Source organism: Triplophysa dalaica, chromosome 21, assembly GCF_015846415.1.
Source record: "Triplophysa dalaica isolate WHDGS20190420 chromosome 21, ASM1584641v1, whole genome shotgun sequence".
In the NCBI taxonomy this organism is placed as follows: domain Eukaryota; kingdom Metazoa; phylum Chordata; class Actinopteri; order Cypriniformes; family Nemacheilidae; genus Triplophysa; species Triplophysa dalaica.
The window spans coordinates 10135795-10148398 of record NC_079562.1 but is presented as its reverse complement, the minus strand read 5'-3'; the positions used below and the strand labels follow the sequence as shown (position 1 = coordinate 10148398).

The 12604-nt window shown below is 36.8% G+C and overlaps 1 protein-coding gene across 8 annotated transcripts in view; it reads left to right on the top strand.

Annotated features, from left to right (window-relative positions):
* cadpsa (Ca2+-dependent activator protein for secretion a) overlaps nucleotides 1-12604 on the top strand; it is a 94859-nt gene that overhangs the window by 54308 nt on the left and 27947 nt on the right. For 3 of the 8 annotated variants that reach the window (XM_056734234.1, XM_056734233.1, XM_056734238.1), the window contains exons 15-19: nucleotides 4352-4453; nucleotides 4851-4914; nucleotides 5725-5848; nucleotides 8443-8511; nucleotides 11862-11968. In XM_056734234.1, coding sequence (XP_056590212.1) covers nucleotides 4352-4453; nucleotides 4851-4914; nucleotides 5725-5848; nucleotides 8443-8511; nucleotides 11862-11968 — 466 coding nt within the window. Of the gene's footprint in view, nucleotides 1-4351; nucleotides 4454-4850; nucleotides 4915-5724; nucleotides 5849-8442; nucleotides 8512-9877; nucleotides 9911-11861; nucleotides 11969-12604 lie in introns of all 8 variants that reach the window. The other 5 variants (XM_056734237.1, XM_056734236.1, XM_056734240.1 and 2 more) reach the window with 2 other exon arrangements.

Here is a 12604-nt window from a genome sequence, read left to right as displayed (position 1 = left end):
TTTTATATAATACTTTAAGCTTTAAAATGAAATTTCTGTCATTATTTACACACCCTATTTTCATTTCGAACCTGTATGACTTTATTTTTTCGGCAGAATGCAAAAGAAGATATTTTGAAAATGTTGGTAACAGGTCCCCATTGACTTTTTTGTGTCCATATTGATTTTGTGTCCATGCAATAGAAGTCGATGGGGACCAACGTTTTTTTTTGTTACAAACATTTTCAATCTTCTTTTGTGTTTTGCAGAAGAGTAAATGATGACAGAATTCTCCTTTTGAAAGGAACTATTCCTTTAATTTAGATTCAATATAATCAAATAACATGTTATTTTTAAATGTGAATTTTACATTTTTTTATTATAATTGTTTGTAAAAAAAGGCTTTTACAATTTGAATCTTTCCAACTGCGGCCCGATTTTAATTAGCATTACGGTTAAGCTTAAGGAGTTTGGAGTTTCATCACCTTTAGAAATGTCTAATTTACAGCTTTAATATGTATGAATAATTGAACATTTTCTCTGTAGAAATAAATAAACCTGGCCTGATTCCTTAAGTTTTGGCTGATTTCTGGAAAAGCAAACAGCAGATATTTCATTTTTATCTTACCCTGCATGTCTTATCACATTGCTTGGCTTGTGAAATTCATTTCTTAACCTTTTCTTTTTTCATTCAGCTTTTCTGTCTGATCTATATTTGTATTTATTATTTATTTCCATTGTTGTTTTCATGACTTAAATTGCTTGTTTTTCTTCTTTTATCTTCACTTATATTTTATCCTCATGCCATCTCCTCATAACCTTGTGTATGTGCGATATGAAGCCAAAGAGTGACCGGGCTACTAAAATGGCCCGTGTCGGAGAGCCAACTCCTTAGTGCTTTGTTTCCCTCCCCCCCTGAGCCCTTGACCCCCTCTAAGAAAGAGAACAAAATGATGGATGTCTGGAGAAAAAGGGAGTCTAAGTCGCAGGTGGTCACAAGTCCTAGAAGGTGAGAACATAAATGTGGCCCATTCTTATGGGTGTGAGTTTGCGTTATGCCCCACCCTGGCCCTTTACCTGACACTGGAATATAAACTAAGGCTACAAATGCATTATACCATCCTTATGTGTGTACAACTTGTACACTTGTGTGCCAAATGTAAGAATACCATCAAATACATAAAATACCAAAATTCTGATTTTGGTTCCAAGTGCAAGATACTGTATATGTGTGAATTTGTGGAGAGGAAGAGAAATAGAAAAGGGTGAGATAGATGGGAACAGAATGTGATAGACATGTGTTGAATCAGTGAGGAGCATGCAGGGTAAAGAGAGAGACAGAGAATGTAGCTGGAGGTCAAGGGTTGACAGGTTGACAGGTCATCTCTCTTTCTCGCCGTCTTCTTTTCAAAACTAAGCGTCTAAGGCCGGTCTCCAGCCTGTACGCTTGTGCCAAAACCTCACGTCCAGCCAATAACACTCTCTTCATAACTGACATGGGCCCCAGTCTGCACCTTGTGGCATTACGGTCCTATTCTGATATTATTAAGCCAAATAATCCACAACACTCTAATGTTGTTTGACATGATACTACTGTATCATTACCAAAACTGGATGACCATATTCTCATATGTATGAATATGTGTGATGCCAAGTAGTGTTTAAGATGAAAAACAAAATAACATTTTAAAAGACGTGTCTTTTTTTAGGGACTAAATGAGATCCATAATGATTTTTTGACTTTGAAAAGTTACTTTGGTACCATGATACAATAATGTTATCAAATCTAGCAGGAAATGGATAATTCAAATAAAATAATTAAAGCAATAGTTCACCCAAAAAGAAGAAACATGTCATCAGTTCCTCACCCTCTTGTCATTTCAAACCTTTATTATTTTCTTTCTCATGCAGAACACAAAAGAAGATATTTTGTAGAACATTGCTAACTCAAATACATATGCATAATATCATGCAATGTAAGTCACTTTGAATAAAAGTGTCTGCCAAATGCATAAATGTAATTTTATGTAAATGTAACTGGCACAAAAATATATTTTGAAGATAGTTGGTAACCGAACAGTGCCGGCACCCATTCACTTCTATTGTATGGACACAAAACCAAAGCAAGTCAATGGGTTCCGGCACTGTTCGGTTACCAACTATCTTCGAAATATATTTTTGTGTGTTCTGCAGAAGAAAGAAAGTTATTTGAAATGACAAGAGGGTGAGTAAATGATGACAGAATTTTCATTTTTGGGTGAACTATCACTTAACAATGTTGTCAAATATTTGCAAACTACAGCAGTTTAAAATTTGCATGTCTACAATGCAAGCACTAAAATAAGGTCATTTTTAATGGTCTGTGGTATGTATCATATTGTATAAATATATGTATAAACTGTAAAAAATGTTGTTAAATTAACATACAAATATTAGTTAACAATGCGTTTGCAACCGATTCATTGAGTTAATTCATATTTTTATGTGGATATTCAAGCAATTTATGTTTTCAAGTTGAACCAACAAATAAGTAAGCGCTCCTTATCAAATCGTATATCAAATTTAGAATAGTAATGAATTAAAAAGAATATCATAGCATGTCAAACTATGTTAACTTTACAACTTCACTATGGCATTGATTCAACTAGCCTTATGTTCAGTTAAAGGCTTTAACATGTCCAAGGTACATAACAAATACGAGGAAGATTTTTTTATGTACAAGTTTTTATTTAGGAAAATAATATAATCTGAATTTTTTCTTAAGTGGACAAAATTATCCTTTAGTGCTAGTACTTTGCCCCCATGGTTCTGTCTTCTATCCATCAGTGTTGTTGTGACACTCAGATAGAACAGAAACACACTCACAGCCGACGTATGTCACCTGCGTGGAGTTTAACACACAGCGCACACCCGTGCCCGTGCAGAATGTGACTAAAGGAGCCGGCTCCTTATCGTTTGTGACACGGTAGACGAAAGGAGAACTGTGAGCAGAGTGTATGTGACAGTGGAGGCGCGGGTCTGCGTGACAGCAGTTTGAGGAGCAGGAGACGTGACACGGTCCTCGTCAGGCCGCTCCTCGTGTCAGTCCAGCGCATGCTGAAGGACAGTAAATGAAGAGTTGGGGGGCTGGGATTTCAGGGGGGAAAAGGCTGTCACGCCAGACGGGGGTCCAGTGCGTGATGAGAGGGGTGTTGGTGGCAGGGTCACCCTCTTCTTGTTTACAAAAATACCTTACAAGTACAGCTGTTGTAGACACGGAATGGGAGAGAGAGCAAGAGTAGATGTTTGAAATCACACACAAATCAATTACGATTGTCAGGTTGCCAGAAGATCAGCGGATGGATGTCCAAGCATTTTATGATGAACTGTGTGGCACACATGCAACGAGACGGATATTGCGGTTACATTTTTGAGCGTTTAAATCTTTTCATGAACGAACAGCACAGCAGAAACAGGAAGTGTTGAATTCGTCATGGTAATTTGGCTAAATCCAGAAAATGATCAGGTGTTGCACTGGATGGATTAGGTGAATTGTTTTCCAGTTTCTCACACTCTCTTCAGGGTTTCACATGAAGACACAGTAAGAAACCGGCGAGTTTGTGTGTTTATGTGGTGCGAGGTTGAACCCCTGTGTGATAAAAGCAGGGGGCTGTGGTAATCCATGCCAATGTCTTTGTATTGTGAAGGACTCTTTATATGACTGTGGATAGGGGGGTATAAATCAGACCCTTCCATAAAGCCTTGCCTAAGGAGGTGATCACATACACACACACGAGCTCGCGCAAACACACACACACTTTATTGCTTGCTTTGCTTCATGCATTATTGTTTTAAATCCTAATTATTTTAAGTACTTATGCAATTCACAAAATTTACCAAACATTTGTGGTGAATCCAATTTGCACACTAGCCAATAAAAAGAATGCTTAACTGAGCCAAACAGCATTACTACACTGCATTTCAGGTATCTAAAACTCTTACAGTGCAGTTTGCACGGTGCTCACGGACAGATGAACGGTTTAAGTGCCCTCCTCCATTTGAGAGACATTTGATAAATCCTTGGTGCTGGTCCCATTAACATTTGCCTCTGAGTATTTATGCATTCAAATACTTATGCATATATGCAAATATACCCTAACAAGATTAAAAGTGTCTTATTGTCTCTGCTTTTTATAGTAATAATCTTTGTGATTAATTAAAGACTTTTTCTGACTCTCTGACGAACACACACCTTCTATTTCAACCAATTAGTTGTAATGAAAAATGATGAATAGTGCTGATGTAGTTTCCCTGTGTCTTGCCTGTACGTGATCTTTGTGAGTTTAATGAGAGGAGCAGTGGCATTCATGTTTGTCTGTGTGTGACGCCTCAGGCCTGATGGAATCGGTACCGTCTCAGTAGAAGAGAAAGAACATTTCGAGGAGATCAAAGAACGACTGCGCGTGCTGCTCGAAAACCAGATCACACACTTCAGGTAGATCACTGGCAATCTGGCCAAAATGAAAGATAATATAAACAAAACATAAAGGTGATGTTGATATCTGCGGTACCCTGTAATATAGTTTTGCTGTCTTAAATTGGACAGCTTGGCTTAACTGGTCATTTCAATTTACTATTTTTGCTAGTGGTGTATTTCTATCACAATTTTCATTGCAATAAAAAAAAAATAGTAAGTTCAAATGACTTGTAAAGCCAAGTTCGTTGTATTAAAAAAAGGCAGCAAATATTTTTACAGTGAATAGTTGATTTTTTTTTTTCACGTAAATTTGTAGTTGCAGAATACATAAATGTAGAACTGGATGTCTGTAAGAATTTTAAATGGGCATTTGTAATGTTTTTTCAAACCCTTTCTAATAAAATTCTCTTTGAAGGTATTGCTTTCCATTTGGACGTCCAGAAGGAGCCCTAAAAGCCACATTGTCGCTTTTTGAGAGGGTGTGGTATCATTTTTATTTTTTTAGCTCAGTTCAGTCAATGTGAAATTGTTATGCATTAAAACTGTACTATTTAGTACTTACTTCTGTAGTTTTCAGTATTTATTATATATATGGATTGTTGACAAATCAATGTGTAAATGTGTCTTTGGTGTGACATAGAAAAAAACTAGCAATGAGGATAAATCTCTCTCATGCAATTTTATATTATACATTTTTTATAGTTTTAATATCATTTTATATTATTAATATAATTAACAGTTTGCTTTCTAATTATTTGCTGCAACACCATAGGACACATGTATGGTACATTTGACAATTACCAACGTGTAATATTCAATCATTTTTATTTATTGCAATCGTTTTCAATTACATTACCATAGACTGTTTCTTCAGACACATGTGCCTGGCCCGAAGTTAACTCTCGGTTTGTGTTTGTTGATTGGTCTGGCTAGTTAGCTTATATTAATATACATTTTTATTAATATTTTACTGTATAATAATTTGTAATATGATATATTAAATAAACATTTTGTTGAATTTTATTCTATATTAATTTAATTAAATTAACAATTTGTTGAATTGGTCGTTTAACTTTGTCACATTCAAGTTTAGCCAAGTAGCGGTTCTTCTACTGGTAACCCAAAATAATACTGGCTAGACATACTTTGTGAGCTATGTAATTTGTATATGTTCTATTGCTTGTTATCAAAAATATTATAAAGGGACTCTATTGCTTCTATTGTTAAGTTCCTCAAAAGCGTGCATATATATATTTATAAATGCTAGATTTCTCTTTTCTATTGTTCAGGTACTGATGAAAGACATCGTGACACCTGTACCTCAGGATGAGGTGAAGGCAGTGATTCGAAGATGTCTGGAACAGGCAGCGTTAGTTAATTACCAGCGTCTATCTGAATATGCCAAGGTGGAAGGTAGGAAACACATTCTTGAGTGAATGTTCTCTTATCTACCCTGTTTTTTTCAAAGGCACCTCTAATACAGTACTCGACATGTTTCTCACATGGAGACAGTGTTAGCAACAGTGATACTGTTAGCACAGTCCGTCCCTTTCAGATGAAGTGCTATAATGCCATTGATGAGAATTTTTTTGGAGAGAGTCTGACAAAGCCTAATGAATTGGTGATAAATTCTAATGTTCACAGACGCTTTTAAATCAGTACCTCTAAAAATGTCTTGTTTACTTGATAATGTGTAAGATTAATCACATTTCAGATATCTTTTTTAACTTAAAGTGTACTATGCGCATTACTATTATTGGGTATATTCATAATCTGGGAAAGATCCTTTTTTATATCGTTGTTGTCCTTCTGAAACCTTATATGTCTAAATTTGCTGTTTTTAAGGATATGGAAAACGTTTTTAAATGATTAAATACTGTGCACTTTTAATACTTTTTCTTGTTGGAATGCAAAATCCCAGTGACAAACAACAAATAACAATGACTTATGTTTATTACAAATCAAAATCACGAAGTATGGAGATACAAGGTTTCAGAAGGACCACAGCGGTATTCTATTTCAGCCATTACAGGTTTGATAATTTTTGAACCGGGTTTGATTTAATTTGGACAGAAATCTGACACTAGAAGTGTGTAAGTAAAAATGCATTCAATCCCCTCTCTCAGATCCTGACTTCAGTGTCACACACGGGTGCAGATTAAAACACAGGCTATCCTAGGCTGCGATGTAGGGGCCCCACCTGTTTAGGGGCCTCTGATTGGTCAGATCTTTTTTTATTTTTTACTTCAGTGCAAACAAAAATTAGAGCCTCATTGGCCCAGAAAAAAATAAAACAAAAAATAAGTGGTGATTGGATAGATGTGACATTTGGTTCAATTCTGTCCAATCAACTGCTGGTGAAATCATGTCAATTATTTTCGTTTATGTCCCAGCTATTGCTAGACGGCATAGCGGAAAATTGTCCAAAAAGAAAGGACAATAGTCCCAAAAATGGCCCAAAAACGGAAAATACAAAGGTTAAAAGTACAACATGACCAAGATAGCATCAAGAGTACTGGCAGCTCGCATTGTCTAACATCGGTGATGCGTTTGAATCAACTTCAGCGGGATCCTTAGCTGTTGCAGCAGTTAGCTCATCATGTCATTGGGAATTATTCCACAGTGACACGCAAATTATACAGGTTGTTTTTTAATTATGGCTTTGTTTTATTCATAGTTTATATAATGCACAGTGGTTTGTATCTCAGTAAAGATCCAGCGAGGCGTTTTTAGGGGCCGTTCATATTTTGCGTATACTAATATAAAACCGGAACTTGCGCTCTCCTGATGTTTGCCATTTCAACCAGGAATGTAGACGAAACGCTGTGATATTTTATTTCTCAATTTGTGTGTATCCGAGTGCGATTGTTCCAGCATTGATTTGGTGTCCCAGCTTGATTCTATCGAACCCTGGTGCGTTTGCATTCATCTTGCGTCATCACGAACATGCATGACACATGATAGTATACAGAACACGGGTCAATATGTTGTGTTTTTTATTCACTTGAAGCTATTATGCGCAGCGCAGAGTAAACAAACTTGGTCTTATTGCATGTTCCTGTACAGAGCTTTCTGCTGCTTGCAAACATACTATTTATCAGGACTATTTTTTAATCTTGAGACATCGTATTACCGTTCATTTGCCGCTCTGATTCCACAACGCAGGCTCGGTCTTGCTCAAATCCAATGTGAATTACCGATGCTATCATCTCTCACGTGTGTTTTATTGAAGTAAATACATTGTAATCGGCTAAGGGGCATGCGCAGAAAGCGACACGGGGGGGGTTACCCAAGAGCAGCCTAGGTGCCCCTGACCACCTTAATCTGCCCCTGGACACATCACTCTGCTCGATGGTTCCTGGTGCTCTATGAATTCCTGTGGTTTAGCCTTTAGGTCTAGATCTACTGTACAGTGACAAATAGACTTTTCTTTTAGTTCCTTTCCTGCTTCCTCTGTTTAATGCTGATTCACAACCTTTTGTATGAGCTTCTTTGTGCCTCTTTTTCCCTTTCTTTCCAGCTCTGCTCTCGTTCTCTATGCTTTTGTATATTGGCTTTGCTTACGGTATTTGGAGCCTCTCTTGTTAAGCCAGTTTGTGAAGCCAATATACAGCGCAAAGCTGGGATTGCCCACTCAAGCAACACACGTTTGTGAGCCGCGAGTGTGAGAGTTTCTTTCATAGACATGGACAGCGAAGCTGTGGCTCAGAGACAGATGGTCTGAATAAATATTTGTCGTGATGTCGATTGTTTGGACATCATTTTGGACATCATTTTCATTTTGCGAGCAAATGTTTTGTCTCAGATTTATGCTGACCATGTCCATGAAGAAATCTGGCTGGGCACTGCAAATAGTAAACATTTTGTACATTGGCATATCTTAAGAATCAAGAGTTCTTAATGCAAGACGTTTTCCCCACTCCCTAATTTGGTCGGGGGACAACCAATGTGCTTCTCTCTTTCACCTCTGACCCCATGCTCTTGCATGCCCCGATCCTGTTTTATAGGGAAAAAGAGAGAAATGTATGAACATCCTGTCTTCTGTTTGGCGTCACAAGTGATGGATTTAACCATTCGTGAGTACCCTCCTCATACGGAGTCGCTCCATCACTTCCGCCGTCCTTTTCACTCACAGGCATATTCACAACGGTTATTTCTCTACACTGTGAACAGCCCTGTCTTGTCCGCCTGCCTGCTTTTTACTTAAAATGTGTTGCTCTTGTGTGTTCAGTTTGATATATTTCTTTGCTCTTTGATCGGATTGTTCTCTTTTTCGCTGTGTGAGACTGCTTCTAAGTATGTTTTCAGATTTTTCGTTATTTTACTTGAATGCATTTTTACTTTGCTTTTGTTTAAGTCACTTTTCCTGTCTTTGTCTTTTATCAATGTGTCCCAGGTGACTGGTCAGGTCCGAATTTTTACAGTAAAGGGAAGTTAAGCAATCATCCAAGCAGGGAGTCTAATACAAATTACAAAGTGTGTATATTTAAAGTCATAGTTTTTCTAACCATGTTCTCAACCACAAGTGAAATACATTTTCAACTGTTCTCCACTTCAGCAGATTTTCACTGTGCGTCTGTGTTTTTCCGTCTATGATATGTGTCTTTCATGGGTCAAACTTTGTTTCAAACATTTTGTGACTTATGATTGTAAGACTGGTCTGTTTTTAGTTTCAGCCTAAAACACAAACTTTTATGGTATCTATCACACGATCCCCTGTTGAATGAATTGCAGGTCTTCAATATCTCTTACTGCGTTCTTTCTTTTTCTTTCCTTCACGGTGTCTCAACCAGACGCAACACATCGACCAAATTTTCTGTTTCTGCCCTTCGGATTCCCTTGGTTCTCATGTTTATAGTAAACAATAAGGATGAGGCGAAATTAATTTGTGAAATATGCGTTCTTTATCGTTTTGTTGATATTTATAAAAAGAAGGTTTTATTTATTCGTACTTGTCATGTTGTTGATTGTTTGATATTTTGCAATATGATAATTATTAATATAAGAATATTTGTTTATTTTTTTGTTGCTAAATTTGTTTACATGATCGATTTCAATTTACGTTTTCTTTTAGTGCCTTAATTTAAATTAACTTCAGTGTATTACTAAGGCATGCTAATTTCAAAATTTTGTTTAGTTTTTTTTAAATAATATTTAGAATGATATCTTATTTGATTTCAATTAACAGAAATGTTTTAATAGTTTTAGCTATTCAAACTATTTAACTCTGTGTTCGGATTGGCTGTGATCCTGTCACACCACGCCCCATTTTCACATTTATTGTCAACCAACAGTTTGCCTCTAGCTGGAATCTTGTCGCGTCACATCTGGTTAAGACACTGTTTCTCTCTTCCTGTATTCTCCCTTTACCTCTCACATGTGGGATACATTAAAAGCTGACTCTTACTTTCTCTTTCCTTCTCTCTTCTCTCTTCTTTTTAGTAGAGAAAGCTCAGAAGGATCGGAAGGGTCCAGGTGATCTTTTGTCTGACTTATTGTATTAAAACACCCCCCTCCCTCCCCAGCTCAGTAAAATCTCATAGCATTCTCGTGACACAGTCAATGGAGATGTCAGGGGAATGCTATGCCATACATCCTGTGCATCCAAATAAGGATGCGTTTTCCATAGGCTGGTGAGAGTTACTAGTCTATGGAATGGGGGAGTGAGTATTTCTTTAATTCCTCCTAAAATAATACAATTATTTTAACATATCATGTGCATCATAGCACATCTTTATTTTTATTAATTTGTAATTGAAGTGATACTCTCTCTGTGCCAAGTGTGATTAAAAGTGTGTTAAACGGCAATAATGATGGATTGTTTGTCTGTTGTGTTGGCATCATATTGCTGGTTTTATACTTTTGGCGTACACCATGATCTTGTGAAGATCATTGTTATTCGTCCTAACCAAATAGCTATGATATTCCTGCTGATCATAATGTGATGGTTTCTGAACCCTTGAAAAAATATACAATCACATTTTACTAGCTTCTAGTGGATAGACTTGGAAACCCTGCATTGTATGACATGTCTTGAATCAGGCAAATCAGGTATTTCAAGCAAATACACAGTAGTCCTTTACTGGAGTGTATTTAGCACACAAGGATTCAAAGCTAAAAATTTTAAAACATTCTCTAGAATGGTAGTGAAGTACCTGATATTGCACCACCTGACATATGCACCACTGTAGATGTTGTTCTTTGCTTTTAATAACCCTGCATGGATGGCAACTCTTTAAATGGCCTTCAATACAGAATTTTGTGAACAAAAGATGATTGAGATACAATTAGAGAAGGTCAGAGGGTTAACTCACTATTGGGGAGTGTGTTTTGTGTTTAGGGATGAAAGCACTGAAGGGGGGTGTTACTCTTCACAGCTATGTTAATTGTTTTGACATTTGTCGCAAAGCAAATGATTTTGCGTTCTTAGTTTATCTGTCTTTGTGTTTGTCCATCAAAGTGCCCCATTGACCACCGTCAAATATTGAAGGCCATGATTTTTAGTTCAAAGCCATCGACAAAACACATTTCAGATATTGTTTTCAAAACCTCTCTCGTAAGGTTGTTTGAGTTATGTTAAATATGTATCCATGCATCTCATCGATGTCTCTGATCGAATCCAATCGTAAACGCATTCACCAATCTCCTCACATTTATGTACCGTGTACCCATGACACTAAATCCTATAGAACACATTTCCATTTTTGTATATGTAGTTCTTTACTGTCATAATTGTTGGACACCAGAGAGATTGATTCTTTTTAGAGGTGAGGATGAGATATATAATAAATGAAACATTCATGTACGATAAAATAATAGGTATAGGTTTACGAGAGTACACAAATTCCTGCATGTGCTGAACATTATGCATGATAACTCTAACATATTTGTTGTTGTTATTTTTGAATCCTCTCTTTTCCTCAGTTCTTTGGTTTGACTCATATTCGCATTGCTCTTTATTGACTCATTATGGTCTGTGTCTACAGAATCGAGTGTTGACAGAGTGTGAAGACTATGTTAATTCTCATTAAGCCGTTAACTAAGACAGCAGAGCTGATATATGCGGAAGCTAATTTGTGGTTCATTGAGTCACTTTTGGTCTCAAGAGATCACATTTATGAAATTTAAATCGAGTATTCCGGAAGTTTACCCGTACCACCTGTGTCATTTTAATTTTTAGCTAAAATGTTATGTTTTTATACCAAATATGCATGTAAAGCAATGTCTATTGCTATATATGAATATTTTTCACACACACACACACATATACTGTATATATATATAACTTTATACATTACAGTAAGTTAAACAAGTACGAGTGCAGTAGAATGGCATCAGAAAAGGCATTGCATTAAGACAGGTTGAGGAAATCCATTGTTGTGTTTGTCTATGTGTCCATATTAATAGTTTCACCTTTGTGCATCAGAAAATGTAGGCCGCTTAGCAACACCTGCCAAAAAGCTAGAGGACACACTGCGGCTGGCTGAGCTGGTCATAGAGGTGCTCCAGCAGAATGAGGAACATCATGCAGAGGTGAGTGTACCTGATAAAAGTGGATGGACAAATTTTGTGCCTTCCTTATAAAAGCAAAGAGGCATTGCAAGTTCCTGTACATTTTATCAGTGTTTGCGATCCTTGACAATTTGGTATTTTTAGCCTCAGTCTGTTCCAGTTGTGGTACAGGAACACAAAAGAGAAGCTATGATCCTTACAGTGGTGGTATATGTGTTCTAAATTATGTGCTTCACAGGCTACAGAGATAAATACTGGAGGTCAGGCGGTATAGTATTTCCACTATTTGTCTTTCATCAGTGCCGTACCCTGCTCTTGCATGCCAGCCTCATGATCTGGCCTGCCCTTGAAGAGGCATTACTTGGGCATAGCAAACCAAGAGTGAGGCACCTGCAGGGTTTGGGTTTATTCAGTTTCAGTTTGGTTCATTCTGAAGTTACTTTGAATTTCAGAGATTCGGATTGCAGCTCATTTGACTGGATTATTTGTTTGTCCATGTTTTTGATTGACAGATAGATGAACGGATGGATTTCAGCTGTTTAACTTCAGACTTGGCTGAACTGAAATTATTATCATGCAGCATGAGAACAAATTTACTAAGAAACAGTAATAATGTAAAACTTCTGATGCATAATTTATTCATGTCTATTCATTTAA